At 44.5% G+C, this 16,950-nt stretch overlaps 5 protein-coding genes across 12 annotated transcripts in view; 2 read left to right on the top strand and 3 right to left on the bottom strand.

Annotated features, from left to right (window-relative positions):
* Window positions 1-427, top strand: part of akap9 (A kinase (PRKA) anchor protein 9) — a 35,102-nt gene extending 34,675 nt beyond the window's left edge. For all 5 annotated transcript variants that reach the window (XM_052070272.1, XM_052070273.1, XM_052070271.1 and 2 more), the window contains one exon: window positions 24-427. In XM_052070272.1, the coding sequence (XP_051926232.1) occupies window positions 24-67 (44 nt within the window). In that variant the 3' untranslated portion in view covers window positions 68-427. The remainder of the gene's footprint in view (window positions 1-23) is intronic.
* On the bottom strand, window positions 428-4,583 carry LOC127603769 (lanosterol 14-alpha demethylase). The gene is made up of 10 exons (XM_052070371.1): window positions 4,264-4,583; window positions 4,102-4,200; window positions 3,463-3,639; window positions 3,254-3,380; window positions 2,919-3,093; window positions 2,104-2,223; window positions 1,808-2,003; window positions 1,649-1,744; window positions 1,346-1,514; window positions 428-955 (listed from the first exon to the last, which is right to left on the bottom strand). Exons 1-10 carry the CDS (start codon window positions 4,426-4,428, stop codon window positions 777-779), a joined length of 1,503 nt encoding a protein of 500 aa, XP_051926331.1. The 5' UTR covers window positions 4,429-4,583; the 3' UTR covers window positions 428-776.
* Window positions 4,584-5,298: 715 nt separating this feature from the next.
* Window positions 5,299-10,627, bottom strand: krit1 (KRIT1 ankyrin repeat containing). 3 transcript variants are annotated; one of them, XM_052070344.1, is made up of 17 exons: window positions 10,460-10,627; window positions 9,822-9,963; window positions 9,470-9,626; window positions 9,314-9,406; window positions 9,101-9,230; window positions 8,766-9,009; window positions 8,288-8,403; window positions 8,077-8,220; window positions 7,846-8,002; window positions 7,554-7,661; window positions 7,255-7,411; window positions 6,890-7,041; window positions 6,622-6,788; window positions 6,462-6,549; window positions 6,184-6,390; window positions 5,984-6,100; window positions 5,299-5,584 (listed from the first exon to the last, which is right to left on the bottom strand). In XM_052070344.1, exons 2-17 carry the CDS (start codon window positions 9,921-9,923, stop codon window positions 5,495-5,497), a joined length of 2,229 nt encoding a protein of 742 aa, XP_051926304.1. In that variant the 5' UTR covers window positions 9,924-9,963; window positions 10,460-10,627; the 3' UTR covers window positions 5,299-5,494. The 3 variants fall into 3 exon arrangements, with proteins under 3 accessions (XP_051926304.1, XP_051926305.1, XP_051926306.1); XM_052070345.1 differs by lacking the exon at window positions 10,460-10,627 and having other exon boundaries at window positions 9,470-9,664; XM_052070346.1 differs by lacking the exon at window positions 10,460-10,627 and having other exon boundaries at window positions 9,802-9,947.
* A 313-nt stretch (window positions 10,628-10,940) lies between these two features.
* Window positions 10,941-13,201, bottom strand: rpz2 (rapunzel 2). The gene is made up of 2 exons (XM_052070412.1): window positions 13,091-13,201; window positions 10,941-11,851 (listed from the first exon to the last, which is right to left on the bottom strand). The coding sequence occupies exon 2, from the start codon at window positions 11,840-11,842 to the stop codon at window positions 11,123-11,125; it is 720 nt and encodes a 239-aa protein (XP_051926372.1). The 5' UTR covers window positions 11,843-11,851; window positions 13,091-13,201; the 3' UTR covers window positions 10,941-11,122.
* Window positions 13,124-16,434, top strand: si:dkey-266f7.9 (uncharacterized protein LOC100006223 homolog). 2 transcript variants are annotated; one of them, XM_052070405.1, is made up of 5 exons: window positions 13,130-13,200; window positions 14,580-14,618; window positions 14,942-15,017; window positions 15,202-15,772; window positions 15,875-16,433. In XM_052070405.1, the coding sequence occupies exons 3-5, from the start codon at window positions 14,980-14,982 to the stop codon at window positions 16,178-16,180; spliced, it is 915 nt and encodes a 304-aa protein (XP_051926365.1). In that variant the 5' UTR covers window positions 13,130-13,200; window positions 14,580-14,618; window positions 14,942-14,979; the 3' UTR covers window positions 16,181-16,433. The 2 variants fall into 2 exon arrangements, with proteins under 2 accessions (XP_051926366.1, XP_051926365.1); XM_052070406.1 differs by lacking the exon at window positions 14,580-14,618 and having other exon boundaries at window positions 13,124-13,200; window positions 15,875-16,434.
* The last annotated feature ends 516 nt before the right edge of the window (window positions 16,435-16,950 follow it).

Genomic DNA, 16,950 nt, shown 5'->3' with positions numbered 1-16,950 from the left:
GATTCTTTTGTTTTCTTCTGCAGGTGCTTCGTCTTCGCTCGCTCCGCTGCATTTCGGTTTAAGATGAAGACACCGAACAAAATAAGTTGCCTTTTTTGATGCAAACTGTTCTTTCCACATGGACCAAAAAAAAAAATGGCATGCAACAGACAGGTTTGCGTCTCGTGTCGCCGCCACTTGAATGAATGACGTGTAATTTAATTCGACAAATGGTGTACATTTTGTTTGTGGATAATTAAAAAAAAAAAAGATATGAGATTAATTTATGTGAGCGTGGGTGTTGGTTGTGAGCAAAGTGGGCTTAACTGGATTCTTCTACACGCGTGTTTTGTTTAAGGCCCGAAGACATTTGTAGAGAGCGTATTTTTATAGTAGCTTTTCTGGCTATTTTGTCAAAAAATGAAATAAAGGCAAAGATTTGGAATGATTTGATTTATTTTTTTTATTTATCGTTTTCTTTTTGGGTAGTACTGTCAACATTCACAAACCTCATTTTCTATTTACATTTCACAGAAGTAGGAAGACTTTTTTTGTTGTTACATTTTTACCAAATGAAATGCATTTTTCTTCACCGTCGTCGGCAACCAACAGTAAAATTCGCAGTTTTCATGCTGCGTTCAGTAAAACTAGAAATGATCTCACAGAACCAGCTTGCAAGTTGCACATTTCCCTGTTGTAATCAACTTGCCAGGCTCATTGAAGGCAGCGTGATTCATCACAGCACCGATGCTGAATTAGCGGGTCCGTTTTACACGAAACTGTTTGCGTGGCAGTCTTCAGTGTTTCCTTCTTTTGTACGCAATGATGGGGTTGTGGGGCGTGTGTATCATGGTGGTGTAGTTGATGGTGGGGAAGTATCCGTCCACCAGGTCGAAGTCGTACAGGCGCAGCAATGTGGACCAGATGGTTTTGATCTGCACGTAGGCAAAGTTCTCCCCGATGCAGCGATGTCTCCCTGTCATAAAACCATATCGATAAAAAGATCAGAAATTGGAGATTTACTTTCCATGCCCCCCCTCATACATGTTAGCATTGATTTTTTTTTTCTATACTCAATGTAAAGAAAATGTTACTTCTTCCTTTTTTAATTTATTTATTTAGTTGTTACGGATTTATTTAGCCATAATTTTTCAGGTGATCTGATAGGGTTGTGCCTAACAGCAAAAAATATTTTCCGTGAAGTGACAACTATGTCGTTTTTTTCGTATCAAAACGCCTTGGTCGTTTTTTTTTTAGCTAAAATCTAAAAGGCTTGGGTGAGCTGCATTAATAAAATTATTGATTAATAGTTTTCTTGAAAAGATTAAAAAAAAACATCGTTGTAGCATAGAAAGGGTGTGAGTACCGGCTCCAAAAGGCACGTAGGCAAACTTCTCGCCGGCGGCAGGGTTGTCGTGGAGGTAGCGGTCGGGGTCAAACCGTGTCCTCTCACACCACGTGTCCTGCAGTCGGTGGTTGACAGTCGGGGACACGCACACCTGGTGGCCCGCGGGGATGGTAAACCCTGATGCGGTCTGTGGAACCGTTTGGAGACACTGGAGTTTTTTTTTTTTTTTTAGACTACACTGGGAACTAGAACATCTACGTGATGTGCCCTTTGTTTTTGTTAGCAGCCGTGTAGGAAATCAACACTGATGGATGTCGTTACCTGTGTAGAGCGAGCCATCCTCATCATGGTCATGATGGGTGGCCGCAGCCGCAGAGTCTCCTTCAAACAACGCTCCAACAGGCTGAGGTCCTTCAACTGCAGACAACGTCATTAATCACGAGTGTATTATTTAATTCATATTTCGTAAGGCGGTGGTACCTGATCCAGGTGGAGGGGGGGCAGGTGGTCGCCGCACACGGCCCTCTGCTCGGCGTAGCAGCGATCTTGTGTGGCTTTGTCCCTGGCCAAGAAGAAACCCAACCAGGCGCTGGTGGTCGACGACGTGTGCTGACCGGCCAGCAGGAGGCCGATCAGCATGCCGGCGATCTCGTCGTCTGACAGCGGCCGGCCGTCCCTGACAGATGAAGAGAGGGAAAAAACAATGTGAATCCCTCTGTGAATTTGACCAACTTTGAGCATGAATTAATTTTTTTCTTTTGCTGTTTTTTAATTACTTGTAGGTAGCATCCATGAGCGTCTGCAGGATATCGTCCAGTTTCTCCTCAGAGCTTCTTCGCTTCCGGATAACATTGTAGAAGATGTTCTTGATCTCCCGGTGAGCTTTGTCCCGCTTCCTAATGATGACAAAACATCTCCAATCTGTACTGGCACCACAGAAAAAAACAACCCCTCTATTGTACTTTATGAAAACACTAGCTGGTTCGCCGCCCTCCGGGCGGCTCATCAGCCGGTTCCTGCGGAAGGCTGGTAAGGTGGGCCTTCGGCCCACAAAAGTGTTGTTGCTTGGTTCAACTTTTTGTTCATCTTCATTGCTTATCGCGAAAATAAAGAGATGTTTAGCTCTACTAAATAACTAAAAATTTCATTGCAATGCTTGTGGGTAGACAACATTTTTTCGCTAAGATGCCCGCGCGATCGTAGTGAGCCACTGCCTGAGCGGCGCGCAGCGGCGCGGTGAAGTAGGTACGTTTTCAAAAGGGACAGACAGAAGGACAGACCGCGTGCGGGACGACGCGCAATATATATATAGATATACACATGAAGAAAACCAACACACGTGCTTAATATACTGTAGTAAAACTTAACTGGTGGCCCTGCAGGGCTTTGGCGCCATCTTGTGGAATTTTTGCACACAAGCACAAAAAGAAAATACGTAACAGCTGATAGGTTCTTAAAAAATGCGAATGGGTGAATCCCTATGCAGCAAATGGCACATGCACTCGGGGAAACACTTTTATTGCTAATCTGGTCTCGGAGAAACAAAATACTGCCCAGTATTTTGGGCAGTGGGACGTCGTCATCGTCCCACCTGAAGCTGGGCAGTGGCAGCCATCCGGGCAGCAGCCAGGCGGCGTGACTGAAGCCTCCATCCAGGTCGGCGTAGAGCTGAGCCACGTGCTCATCCAGCAGGCCGCGGATCTCCTTGCCGTGTAGGCAGCTGCTGGCCGTCAGAATGATGAGCTCGGATAACGCCTCAAAAAGGTCTGAAAGTAGGAAAAGACAAAACGTGGTGGGAGATGACCAACGTGTATTGCATTGTTATTTTTTGGCCATACAGTATTGGTACTGGAATGTCAAACATATTTTTGAAATTACAAGTCACTGATATTTTGCAGCACAAATAAGGAGCGGCTTTGATCTTACTTTTCTGGCCGCTGTCTCCCCATCTTTGAAAATACTCGACAGTCTCCGCCTCGATGATCTTGACGTGTTCCCTAAAGCGAGCGACGTTCAGGCCCGTCTTCAGCATCTTCTTTTGTTCCAGAAAGATCTACACCCACACACATAAACATCCATGAGGAGACTTATTTCCTCGTTTTGGATGACAACGTGTGTTCCGGCCGACTCTTCACTGGGTTGGGGACGTCGTAGGCGACTCCTTTGCCAAAGACGGGCGTGGTGAGGCGGGAGTAGACGTCTTCGGCGTTCAGGTCCTCGTTCTTGCTGTTGAAGAGCAGTGAAGCAGCGTCGCTTCCCAAGAGGTACGTGAAGGTTTTGCCCACCATGGTGAAGCTGAACACCGGTCCGTACTGTGGAGGGGCAGGATGTTAGAGGTTTAAACATTTGTGTCCTTCTCGTTTACTCTTTTCTTCTTAGCTGCAAATGTCATGAAGCTTCCCAAGGGTCGGGGGTTTTTTTCGGTCAGATTTTGCCATTTAGATTTGCAATATATTTAATATAAATATAAACGTGGACTGCACAGTGATCTCGATTCGACAAGGCTCAGGCGTGACTAAATTACAGTCATCTTCAACATCGTTCGGAGTCACCACACACCATAAATGGCACCAAAGCAGCGAATAGGTGTTTGTTTGGTTTTTTTTAATATGTGAGTAACACAGAATAGGCTCCCAAAGAATAACCAAATAACAGAATGCATAGATTATTGTACACTGATATATCATGAATGTCTAAAATGGACTTACATTGCATCAAATGTCATATAATTTTGTCCATAATATTTTAAATATTAACTGTAAGATTGAACTTACTTTTTCGTAGGCGTTTTCCAAAAAGTCAATGGGACTTTTACCAAAGGCAACAGCATGTCCCAAGAAGGGGACACTGGAAGGGATGTACGGCGGATAAGTCTGGGGAGACAACAAGCACATTTGAATTCAAGTATCAGTTTCATTCACTTTAAGACAACTCACCCCATTCTTGTCAGAAGTCTGTCTGACAAGTATTTTGCTGTAAAAATATCCAAAAGTGAGCATGACCGCAGAAGCAGCCAGGACCAAGGAAGTTAAGTTGTCGTTCATTTTGCCCACCGTGTCCCCAAGCAGCTTAGTGCTCATTTGGTACAAGTGCATGGACATGTTTAAAACTTCTGCTCCCCCGGATCACTTCTTGAAGTGCACGAACGGATCATGAGAATCTGGGACAACTCCAGTCAAAATTGTTGCAGTCCCTGTGTTGTTTACCCGCCATCTCTACCTGTCGACGTCGGTCCCGCCCCCGCCTGACCGACAAAAGTTTTCGATTGGTTACTAGTTTCGTGTCTGTCAAGCAACTCCTCTTGCGATTGGCTGCTTCCGTCTGAACCGATCTCGGGTGTTATGATGTCATCGCGTGGCCGAACAATAATAAATAACTATTATTGGTTTTTATTTAAAGGCATTTGATATTCAGTGAATATTACAGGAAATATATTGATAATGTTTATACTAACAAAAATATCAATAACATTTTGGGAAATAATTTACGAAAATAGTTCGTCAGAGATAAGCGGCGCCTTCGAGGTTATTTTATTACGTCACAAGTCCCTCAGAAGATACTATTTGTGGAAATGACTGCTTCGTTGCAATCAAGGTAACTTGAAGTACACATTAATTGAAAGCTTATATATCTTTCTTGGCTAAAAACAGTATTATATTTTACGTTTTAATTAACTTAATGGCAAGAGCTTGCAATTAATTTGCTCCAAATTAGCACAATAACTGAACCGTGTTCCCTAACTTTAACTGAGCCAATGCACGTAGTTTACGTTATTAAAAAATATAAAGGCAAACCACCAAACAAAAATGTCACTATACATCACTCGCACAGAAGAAACAAATTCATACTGATAAGTGAAATTGGTTGCAAGCAATCATTAGTATGTATGAATGTTGTTTCTTTAATTAATCTCCTAATTGTGCAAAACTAGACACCATCATATAAAAAAGACCCAACACTCTTATCCAAACATTTCATTTATTAAAACACATTAAATAAACATATTTACATATCGCGTTAATACAAGATTTGTCAAAACAATCACACATACACATTGAACTTGTGTCCATGAGATTAACACATGCACAAACTTTGTCCTCCATTGCAGTCACTTCTTAGTCGGCTTTGAAATGGTTTGGCAGCCGTGCCGTTCAGAGCGCTGTTGGTTCAGCCGTAAGCGTATTTGTCGACGGCGACTTTGTCATTGGATGTCATCTGTCCGCTTAGCTTCATTAAAAGCTTCACAATGAGGCCAGCCTATCAAAAATGATGGCAGACATTCATTAATACCAGGTAAATAGTTCAAACGTGTCAAAAATAAGCTAACGTTTTTTTCCACGAAGAAGTGCGATTCCTCTTTGCTCACAGGGTTGTATTTGGAGACGGCGTGTCAGGATTTGGCCAATGCTGTGTAAATAGTGTGACATGCCACAGAGTAAACAATGGATGATATCCAGCTTTTTGTCACAGCATGTTAGGAAAAACCTTCACAACGTTCAACTTTGTAACCTTCACTGATTTGTGCACATTGTAAAATAATAGTTTACCCCCATTTTTTTAATCCACAGAAGCACTTCAACATCCCGACCCGCCTCTCCCCCTGTAAGTATGACCACACCAAACTCATTCAGATGCAATTTGATGGACCGCTTTTACCTGTTTGGTGTGCACGATGAAGTTCATTTTGTTCTCGCCGCTATGTACTTGGAAGTACTGGTCAGCGTGTCCCAGCTGCCACATGAATGTGCCGTACTCTAAACTGATGAGAAGCACCTGAAATATGACAAGGAAGCATGATAACGCAAACAAATAAGAGTCGGGAAATAAATCGATGAGAACACGAGATGACGCCACACCTTGGTCTCCATGTTCATGAGGTGTAGCCCTTTGGTGTTGACGCCGACGTAGACGCGAATGACCTTGTGGTTGCTGGCGCTGGCCTTCGTATACACCTGGCCAGTGAAAAAGGCGGCGCCGTAGGTGGGGATGTCCCAGCAGTTCTGCAGGAAGAGCCGCTGCAGGTGGTGCATCTCCTTGCTCACGCCTTCGCTGGTGGTCAGCGCCTGTCGCCAAATAAAAGTTTGAAACGGTGACGGGGAACACTTGTCCAAACTTGTCGGAGCTTCCACTGTACTTTGTATTCGTGAAGAATCCTATTGGTCCAGTGGTATGCTTTGCTTTTCACTTTTAATATGGGCACAATGGACTTGAGGTTTTCTTCACTGAAAAGAACAAAAGATGAAACGACCTTTGTGTATAACAAAGAAAACATTCCGATTCAGTCAGCGCTGTACTTGAGGAAGCCTTGCTTGTGCTTCTTGCTCTCGTAGTTGCCGTAGATGATTTGCAGTAGGAAGCTGGCAAGCGTGATCAGCTTGCTGTCGGGAGCCGGAAAGAAGCCTTTCAGCAGGCAGTGCCGGGCCTCGTCAAACAGGATGAGGATGGCCAGTGGATCCTCCACCTACAGTGAAAAAGTGAGAAAATCCTTACTTTTTGGCATTCTTCAGAAAGAAAAGGATTTCCCCCAAATCTGAAGCCATGCAGTTTAGCCATGTGACTGACCTTTTTCTCAATCTCCAGGGGCAGGCGGACATCCCTGCGGAGGAAGAGCTGAGGCGTCTCCCTTTGCGGGTCCAGCACAGTCAGGTCCGTCACGATCTCCGTCCAGATGCGCAGGTGCTGCAGAGGCTTGTGGTACGGCTTCAGCTGCAGGTCTGTGACACACACATCCCTGTTATGGCTGCAGTCGTCATTATATTCCTCTCCCCGAGAAATATATCTCCTTAAAAAAATAATAATCTTAAACCAGTCAATGACATTGAAACACGAGGGTACATCCTTGTAAAAGTGCAGCCTATAAGGGTGCGTCCTTTATGATAAGCGTGAATTTGTATATGACGTTAGCTAGCTTTAGGAAGTCTGCTCACGGAGGTTTTCGGAGCAGATCCAGATGGTGAAGTACTGCTGAGTCTCCTGGGACAGACGCATGCCCTCCATGATCTGCTGCACTGTGGTGTTGTTGCCGTGCTTCAGCTCCACGGAGCGATACGAGCCGTCCATGCGGTAGATGCGCACTTTCTCATACTGGGGGGATTAAAAAAAAAAAACTAAGCAAAATAATGACTACATTATTCCTGTGGATTAAAAGTCTCTCTTGGCCGACAGTACGAAATGACACCCTCTAGTGGGCAATATTCCAACTGCAGTCGGCGGTGGTGGAATTCACCGGTTTGCTGTTGGCTTGCTGGAGAAGCTTCACAGTCTCCTCCCATTCGTTCTGTTTGTTCTCCTCGCACACTTGCAGCGGTGACCGCTTCTGCTGGTCTTCAATGTGCTGTCGGAAAACGACAATCATCAAAGAGGACATTTAGGGTCCTGATGTTTAATTGAAATACTTTATGAATGTGTGATGCTTTGGGTAAAAAATACATAGTGCCCCTGAATTCTGCCTGGCAACAAGCATCTGAACCAGGAAAGGTTACAGAGAAATATTTTTTGTCATGGTCATTTTGGTGTACCCGGTCAATCTCGGGATGCTGCAGCAGGAGTTGCACGATGTCACTGTAGCCGCCTCGTGCGGCAAAGTGCAGAGGTGAGCTGAGCTGTCCGTTCAGCAGGTTGGGATTACATTTCCCTTTTTCCAACAGCAACTTGGTCGCCTCAACTTTACCATGCCTAAAGGGACCAAGAACAAACGTCAATCGACAAAAATGATTTGAAGATGACGCTTGGCTTTGTTGGAGCCTCACCAGCAGGCGTAGTGGATGGGGGCCCAGTGGTCGCTGTCTAGCTGCTTGACCGAAAAGCCGCTGTCCAGGAGCTTGGTGAGCAGCTCCGTGTCTCCCTCGCAGGCGCTGCGGTGGAGAGGGAAGTCGTCCACCCATTGACGCTCCCTACATAGAAAAAAAATGAGGATTAAATGACAAACACAGCGGAGGCAAAACTGGAATGCGTTCTCACTTGTCCTCAGCTGTGCAGTTGGCGCTGTGCTGCCACGTCTCCCTTGTTGGGATCTGGATCTTGGAGTAGTCGGGTGCTCCCAGCCCAAAGTACGGATTGATGATAACTTTGTCCACCTGCAGACATGCCGTTATTTAATAGAAGTGGCCCAGATTCAGTGTTGGGAAGCGATAGAGTAGAAATACTTTGTTACTGTACTTTGTGTGGATATGCACTTTAAACTCCCAACTTAAAATAGGCTTGTTACCGATAAAAGAGTAAAATTATTTTTGCATCATGCATGCAGATATTTTTTTTTCCTGTTGTGCCAAGCAACCATAACGGATCAAATGAATTCACTGTTCACTGGGGATTGCGACCAAACTGAGCGGTCAACAGTAAAAATCTGCAAGTAATGATATGTGTCCTTTTACTACAGTCTTTTATTTTAAGTTCAAGTATGTGTACTTGTACTTAAATACAGAGTGTGAGTACTCACCCGGTTGGTGTACTGCAGATCGGAGCCGTAGAGTGGGTTTAGGACGCACATGTCGGCCTTCTCCAGAGACATCATCTTGCTCTTGATCTCCAGTGCCGTATAGCCCATGTGGAGGCCCCCGTCGCTCACTCTGCCCTCACCGCCATATGCCGGGTTGTTGACGTTGGTCTTCACCCTTTCCACGGGCGCTGGCCGGAACAGCGCCGGGATGGCGTGAGGCACGGTGTGCTGCTGCGCTAGCCATCTGAAGGGATCAAATGAGCTCGGTGCTTGTGATCAGTTGAAATAACAAAGGTTCAAAGTTTGAGTAACTGCCATGCGAAATCCAAGCTCACTTGTCCAAGGCAAGGAGCATCCTGGCAGTGACGGGGCAGAAGTGGATGCTGGTCTCGCTGCAAACCCTCATGATGTCATGCAGGCAGTAGAAGCTTGGGCTGCCCGCGCTGTGGACTGGTTTGCTGTTGTCTGTTGAGAAGCATTCGTTTAGCCATTTCCACATTAATACTGGGGGTGGGGAAAAAAAACACAACATGGCAGCTGACGCGCACCTTTCACGCCAACTGGCACCACACATAGCGAGGCTTCTTCAACGTCGTTGTCCACACACAAGGAGAATTTCTTCATGTGAACCACACGTTTGCCTGGAATACAAACCAGACGATGAGTCTCGTCTGAAGAGCAAAAGTGAATCGTCACATGCTCACCGATGAAGCTTTGGTTGTTGGACAAGGGTTTGATGGCGTCTGCAACATAGTCTAAGATGGATTTGGATTGGTCTCCTGCCGTTTGGATCTTGGTCGCTGGGAGGACTTTCTTCCTTTTTTTCTCCTTCCCCTCCAAGGGCACTTCACTCAGCAGGATCTCAATGTGGGAACACACGTAGTGATTCAACCAGCAATCTAATATGTACATAGTATGTAATTTAGTCTCACAAAGGTCCACTGACTCATGCTATCGTAAAAAGTAATGCGCCATAGATGGGCTACCGTAAATGAGACGTAATTATAAATAACATACACATACAAACAATACTCACGAATGTGTTTGAATGTATACCTCATAGGCTTTGGCTCTGTACTCCTTGGAGCTGAGACTGACTTGACTCTTGGGCCGAAGGACAGCGACAAACACATCCTCCAGGCTGTCCTCGTTGCCCATGGTAACGGCTCTCAGGGCCAAATACTGTGGAGAGGCATGACTGGGGCGTCACACGACAGGAGACAACAAACTGTTATTAGGGCTGAAATGGAATCATAGTGACGCATTTTAACCAAAGAACACGCCTGTTTTGCGCATTTCCACTTAAAATGTTTTTTGTTTTTTATAGCTTTTCTAGCACTTCCTTGAGTGTTTTATTTTCTTTTAGAATTGCCTGGTCGGCCATAGAAAGTGCTCTCGGCTCAAATTTGGGAATTACAATTTTTTTCCGATCTGCGCTTCTCAATTCAACTACTTGTTGAATTCATGATGGTCACGCCCCGGAAACCGCAGCTCTACCGTTCTTACATACTAATAACACAAAGGCTCTCCCTAATTATATCATCGCAATAGCGAACGTATTTAAAGCAATGTTTAACAAGGCATAGTTGACTTAGGTTTACGACAAATAGGTGTTTGGACGTGCTAGCTTTGGATGCTACACGGCATCGGTTCAGTCGAGTGATCAAACTCACCGAAAAGCCGAGCAAACTTACCACCAATTTCTCCGCACTTTCGGAGTCCTGTTCGGCGTTCAAAGTGTCCGCCGTCGCCCTCTCCGGATGGATTTCCAGGACGATTATTCGAGCAAGAGGTCGCCGCTGGCCTGAATTTTTTTTTTGGCCCCTTAGAAAACAAAACTCGCGGTGCGTTCAAATGCCGCCGAGGCGGTAGGATAATAGACGATTTTGAGATCACGTGGGAGGGCGAACCGTCATGTGTTAAGATGCCTTCAGGTATCGAGTGTGGCGTTGTTATTGTTTTGATTGGAATGCAATATACAGTAAACATTTTCGTGATATTAGAATGGCCCCTTATAATTACGCTTCACGAGGCCAGTTATGTGTTGTTGTTTTTTTACCAGACAGACAAAAAAAAAATCTAGAAGTGCATCTCTTAGTGAACAATGCAATCCTTGTTATATAGTGGGGACGGACAATGATCCACAATCTTGTGAGGTAAGACTGTATACCTCAATCAACTCATCAATATTTTTATTTGAAGTGATTAAACAGTGAAACAAAAACATGGCATGGTCAACACAATAACCTAAAAACAAACAAAGCTGAGGTTACACTTCTTTTGGAATAACAAGATGATTGGTCTGCGTTTCTATTGGTCCACAGCTGGATGGTGGGTCTTGATTTGTCGGTCCGGGTTCAGGAAGCAGGAGTTTTGTCATCGGAAGGTGGGTCAAGATCCCTGACGTTGCAGATGGTGAGCACCTCCTGCATCTTCTCCTGAATCTCCTGCACTCTGGCAGCCCACTTTTCACGTACCTCGTCCTCGTCGTCCTCAGTGACCACAGTGTAGGCCATGAGGGCGATGAGGCCCATGTGGAAGAGGTGGGCCACGTGTGAGCAATGGCGCTCCATGATCTCCGCGTCAGCGTTGCAGTTCTCCAGATAGACCCTCAGCAGGGGCCTGCCGAAGAGCGAGCCAGTGCCCATCACACCACGGTAGTACACGTCCAGGCTGGTGTCCATTTTGTCCCGTTCGTAGATCCGCTCAAAGTTCTCCATGTAATGCGTTGTGTTGTCTGGGTCCTTCTTCACCTGCGCAACCATGACATTGAAGGCGGCGTACTGGTGCTTGATGTACTCCTCGTACTTCCCAAAGGTCTCATTGACCTCGTCAATCCGGATCTGCGTCAGGCACTGCCGGTTCTTCTCGGAGATGCTCTCCAGCTTGCTGTGGATGGCCTGGAAGTCCTGATCCAGCTCGTGACCTTCCTCGTCCATGAGACCCTTCCGAGCCACACCCACCAGGGAAGAGACGATGCCAAAGATGGGGTCAAAAGATGAGGCGAAAGAGGACACCTTTTCCACATAGGTCAGCACGGTGATGGCCGTTTTCTTGACCTTTGAGCTGTCTGCCATCTTGTTCTTCTATTTAAAAAAAAAAAATCCCACACCAAGAGAGTGTGAAGACGAGAATTTTCAAGGGAAATCAATACTATTTTTAGAAAACAGAAACTTGTTAGAATGTACAGTACATGTTCAAGCAAATCATTTAAAATGTCGCTGACCACTGACATAAGTTGATGAACAAAATGCAGTAAAATGTACACATTTGATTAATGCAAACACCACTGATGCTAGTTGAAGCAAACAATCTCGTACATTGCACATTTTTCCAAGCAGGATGTCATATCTAATCCTGAGATTTTTTATTTTTTATTTGTTTATTACAAAATGTAATTACAATGTTGAGCTTTAGGAAATCAGTTAATAAAATCCATTTAACTTCTATTTTTTATCCAAATAACATTGGAATATTAAAACGAAATTATTGTTTTGTTTCATCAAATTAAAATTTGTGGATAATATTCATTCATTCATTCATTCATCTTCCGTACCGCTTGATCCTCACTAGGGTCGCGGGGGGTGCTGGAGCCCATCCCAGCCGTCTCCGGGCAGTAGGCGGGGGACACCCTGTATCGGTTGCCAGCCAATCGCAGGGCACACATAGACGAACAACCATCCACGCTCACACTCACACCTAGGGACAATTTAGAGTGTTCAATCAGCCTGCCATGCATATTTTTGGAATGTGGGAGGAAACCGGAGCACCCGGAGAAAACCCACGCAGGCCCGGGGAGAACATGCAAGCTCCACACAGGGAGGCCAGAGCTGGAATCGAACCCGGTACCTCTGCACTGTGAAGCCGACGTGCTAACCACTGGACTACCGGGCCGCCCTGTGGATAATATATAGTATAAAATATAATGATTATGTCACCCCACCGACCCTCTAAAATAATTGAAGAATTTTTCTTTTTTTTTTTAATTTAACATCGTTTGTCTCACATTAACTCATCGTGCATCGCTGACAAAACAGCAAGACACAAATTTGTCATCACGCTGCCTGTCTTAGCCCTGTCAATGAAAAGTAACATTAGAGTGTGTCACCATGATAAGGTGTTCTTAAGTGATTCCAAGCACATTTCGCTTCACCTAAACACAACTGATGTACAGTACCGTAGTTTCGAACCCCGCTTCCCACCCATTTCCTCATCACCCAAACAATCACTCCCAGCGCCATTCCCTGCCTGTCAATCAACACTCAAACACATCAGCAATCACAGCACAAATCTCTAGAGGCTGCTTCTTTTTAATGTTTACTCACCAGGGATAAAGCTGCTGCTATCTCTCTGCCTACAGGAGCCGCCTGTCTGCCCAAGCCACCATTTTCCTTTTCCGGCCTACGGAAGAAACAGCCCTTTCCTGCCAAATAAGGTAAGCAAAACCAGGAAGTGACTCATCCTTGCTTTTTGCTGATTGGTTGACGTGCGTCCCCAACTCCGGACGCCCCTCCCCCCGCTACACGCCTTCCTACAAACTGCCTGTAACACACAAACCAAACGAGTAGGTGACCACACAGGTTTTTCATTATTCATAACCAACGAACATCAGCACACAGATCATTCCAAACCATAACATAAGTGAGGGCAAGTTGGGAAGCTATCCTTTTAATAATTCAACATTCAAAAAAGTAGCTTAGATGCCAATAACGTAAAATCCTTCATCATCGACATTTTTGGAAATGCTTTATTTATTTATTTTTGTAAAGTACTCGCATAAAGGGAAAGGGTTAAAAGTCCTTATCAAGTTGCATTAGCCTTATTTTGCACATAGAATGCGTTCCTGGTATATTTGAGCATGTTAACATTTGAACAATTCTAATGTAGCACTTTACGCAACGATACCGATACAAGCATCAATACCACAAGTGCTTTCTCTGCTCAGCTAAATGTGGTATTATCTCAGCACACTTTTACATTATAGCACACACTGAGGCACAAAACATTCCGGTGATTAACATTATGGGTCCATACAGGTTTTTATCATACTACCGATAAGCATCTGAGCTGTTAGCATTGTAAGAATTTCCAACCCAACAGATTAGGAGGCCCTTGAACCTACATACACATCCGCCTTTTCCTCTGTATATTAAAAAAAGCAAAAGCGGCTCATTTTACATGTTAATACTTGATCTTGCAATATCTAATCTCATTTTGCAATAAAAGAATAAATATTATATTCCAAATTTGAATTACAGTGTCATTTATAACTTCATTCTTCCCCATCACATAAACTTTGTATGGCATATCTAACACGGTCTGTAAAACTGCCATTCTTCGGTAATCTGCTTTCACTTTATCGTTTTCATTTTAAAGGAATCTTTATTTTTTTGTGCATACCATGAGTATGCAGGTGGCACCAACAGCTAGGCAAACAGTATTGGACAAGCACAAGGCAGTTATGCAATGTTTGAATTCCTTTTTAAGTGATAAAACAATAATCAAACATCTGCACACACGAACACAACACGCATACACACTTGCACAGAGACACACAAACTTATCAGAAATCCACATTCAATGTCTTTCTCATAAACAAAACTGTGTAGTAACACAGTGACATAGCCAATAATGGGAACAAATACACGAGATGAGTGAATGCTCAAACTCACCGGTTGATGAATAGGACACACACACACACACACACACACACACTCTCTCTCTCACACAGGCCCCTCACCTCAATGTAGAGCTCAGCTGGTCAACTCTGTTTTTTCCCACAATAACACCTCGCGGCTGTGTCCACTCGGGCAGCTGGGCTGAAGCGAGGCTGAGCACCTCTTCTGCTTTTAGGTACGAATGCCATCACACCATCATCATCTTCTTCACATTATAATCATCATCATTTCATTCTCATCAATTTGTCTGTGCTATAGAAAGTTTTAGCATTCATTAGCCCGTCTATGGTGTTTTGCATTGTTCATTAGCATTAAGCTAGTAGATTTCCTAAGGCACAGTTTGGTGGTTGTTTTAATACAATGCGTGAATTCTCATTTTTTTCTTCACCCGTGACCCATGTGAGGATAAACAGATTAGAAAATAGATGGATGGGTGGATGGCTTCATATCTATTTCATGTGTTGTTTTTAATTTTCTAATTCAATGTCTAAATTACAGGAGAAACTTTGCATCAGCACTGGGAAACAATCGTGAACATGTGGTGCAAATTCATCAAGCTCCTGCTCCTTCTGGGGTGAGTGTTTCAAAATACACAACTTTAATTTGACAGCTTTTGGGAGTCAAACACTGTTTTTTTAAAAAATAATTTATTGAATAATCTGCATTTATTTTAAAGGGCAGTGTCATAAAATGAGTTAAAATGATTCACGGTGATATATATATGTATAACAGAAAAACTATTCTCTTTGTTGTGGTAGCATCTCAGGTTTGAGCTGCGGTGCAGTCCAGCGACCAGACTACGATGACACGGCCACTCCGGAATTCCTCAACCCGTCCTGGATGGCAAGCATCCCAGACGAGCGACCCCTGTCCGAGCTCACCATGCCTGGCACCCATAACACCATGGCGCTTTACGGCGGCGTCTACGCCGAGTGCCAGACGTGGAGCCTGGGTTCGCAGTTGCGTGCCGGCATCCGCTTCCTGGACGTGCGGGTGCGCCACGTGAAGGGCAACCTCACCATCCACCACGGGGTGGTGTACCAGCACACCCACTTCGGCCATGTGTTGGAGGGGGTGCAAGACTTCCTGGCCAGTTACCCGAGCGAGACGGTCCTGATGCGCGTCAAGGAGGAGCTGAGCGAAACCGATAACATCTACGGGGCAGTGGTGGAGCACGTACGGCGCTACGCCCGATGGGAGATGCTGTGGCATAGCCGTCTGGTGCCCACCATGGGCCAGGCGCGAGGTAAGCTCATCATCCTGCAGGACTTCCTTGGGCCGGACTTAGGGATGCGCTACGACTCCTTGGACATCGCTGATGACTGGAAGGTAAGATAAAAAAATAAAATCCTTGATTGGTCCCTGGAGTAGAAATTCAGCAGTTGCAAATAATTTGTGTTTGAAGTAAAGCAGGTATTCATGTTCTCAAAGGTTCCCACACTCCTGCACGTGGAGGAGAAGTGGCAGAGTGTCTACGAACACTTGGAGATGGCGTCCGCGGGGAACAAGGACCAGATCTTCCTCACCTACAGCAGCGGCGCTGGCATCTTTGCCGTTCCGAGGGCTGTGGCACAACGTGTCAATCCTCAGCTGTATGACTACTTGAGGTCCAAGACCAACCTGAACCAGCGCTTTGGAATCATATGCATGGACTTCCCCGCTGCTCCAATGGTTCAAAACATCATTGACTTCCAGCTCAAGGCGGAAGTCAATTATTTTAACTTTCATGAAAGTTAAAATGAAATATAATACCGCTGAACAGTGAAACAATAAGTGAATGTGAATCAAAGGAAATTTAAATTTAAAAACCATCTCAAAATACAGTAACGATACTGCGGGAACCAACTGTAATGGCATTTTGAGAACACAAGGTGTCACCCTCAAGCTTGTTTTCCAGAAGCTTATCAAGAGTAGCGCTGCAATTTGAAGCAGATAAGACAATCGTGATAAAAAAAATTCTGAAGTCAGCCTTTTGTGGGGTTTTTTTCCCAGTAATCGTTGTTGATAATTTTTCATACCATTTACGATTCTTTTAAAACAACTCTCCACAAATTACTTTTAAATCCTTCTCACTGCTACCCTTTGTATTTGTTCTTTCTTACTTTGTTGGTTGACCTACATAATTAATACGAGTGTGAAGTCTACAGTATATACCTCCCGCTCCCAGTCCAAATGCTCGATTTTTGTCACAGAAAAAAATTGCCTCTATCTTAGTTGAACACCATATATATATATTCCCCCCTTATTTATTATTCACTGACAGTGCAAGTTTGGGCCACACCTGCTTCAAGCTTTAATGGATTCTAGCTTTACTCAAGACGTGTCCTTTTCCTTTTACTTCTGTATTGTTTTCCTAACCCTTGTTATTTAAAAAACACAAACAGCTGTCCAAACACGAAGCGGGGTGGCTAACGAAATACACATGCTTGTGACGATTTTCAAAAGAATTTCCCCCGAGGTTATCCATTCCGTTCGCTTGATTCATTCATAAAGTGGGCGGATCTTGC

The sequence above is a fragment of the Hippocampus zosterae genome, chromosome 7 (genome assembly GCF_025434085.1).
Source record: "Hippocampus zosterae strain Florida chromosome 7, ASM2543408v3, whole genome shotgun sequence".
Taxonomy (NCBI): domain Eukaryota; kingdom Metazoa; phylum Chordata; class Actinopteri; order Syngnathiformes; family Syngnathidae; genus Hippocampus; species Hippocampus zosterae.
The sequence above is the reverse complement of the archived record's forward strand: the minus strand, read 5'-3'. Positions and strand labels throughout refer to the sequence as shown.

Excerpts from the sequence above, each read along its gene's own strand:
- krit1 (XM_052070344.1), bottom strand. The coding sequence starts at position 9,923 with ATGGGCAACGAGGACAGCCTGGAGGATGTGTTTGTCGCTGTCCTTCGG. Across the intron at positions 7,662-7,845 it reads AGCATCCCGAGATTGACCGG|CACATTGAAGACCAGCAGAA; the intron begins GTACACCAAAAT and ends GTTTTCCGACAG. Across the intron at positions 7,042-7,254 it reads GATCTGCTCCGAAAACCTCC|ACCTGCAGCTGAAGCCGTAC; the intron begins GTGAGCAGACTT and ends TGTGTGTCACAG.
- si:dkey-266f7.9 (XM_052070406.1), top strand. The coding sequence starts at position 14,980 with ATGTGGTGCAAATTCATCAAGCTCCTGCTCCTTCTGGG. Across the intron at positions 15,018-15,201 it reads AAGCTCCTGCTCCTTCTGGG|CATCTCAGGTTTGAGCTGCG; the intron begins GTGAGTGTTTCA and ends TTGTTGTGGTAG. Across the intron at positions 15,773-15,874 it reads ACATCGCTGATGACTGGAAG|GTTCCCACACTCCTGCACGT; the intron begins GTAAGATAAAAA and ends ATGTTCTCAAAG.
- rpz2 (XM_052070412.1), bottom strand. The coding sequence starts at position 11,842 with ATGGCAGACAGCTCAAAGGTCAAGAAAACGGCCATCACCGTGCTGACC.
- LOC127603769 (XM_052070371.1), bottom strand. The coding sequence starts at position 4,428 with ATGTCCATGCACTTGTACCAAATGAGCACTAAGCTGCTTGGGGACACG. Across the intron at positions 3,094-3,253 it reads GGGAGACAGCGGCCAGAAAA|ACCTTTTTGAGGCGTTATCC; the intron begins GTAAGATCAAAG and ends TCCTACTTTCAG. Across the intron at positions 2,004-2,103 it reads CTCATGGATGCTACCTACAA|GGACGGCCGGCCGCTGTCAG; the intron begins GTAATTAAAAAA and ends TTCATCTGTCAG.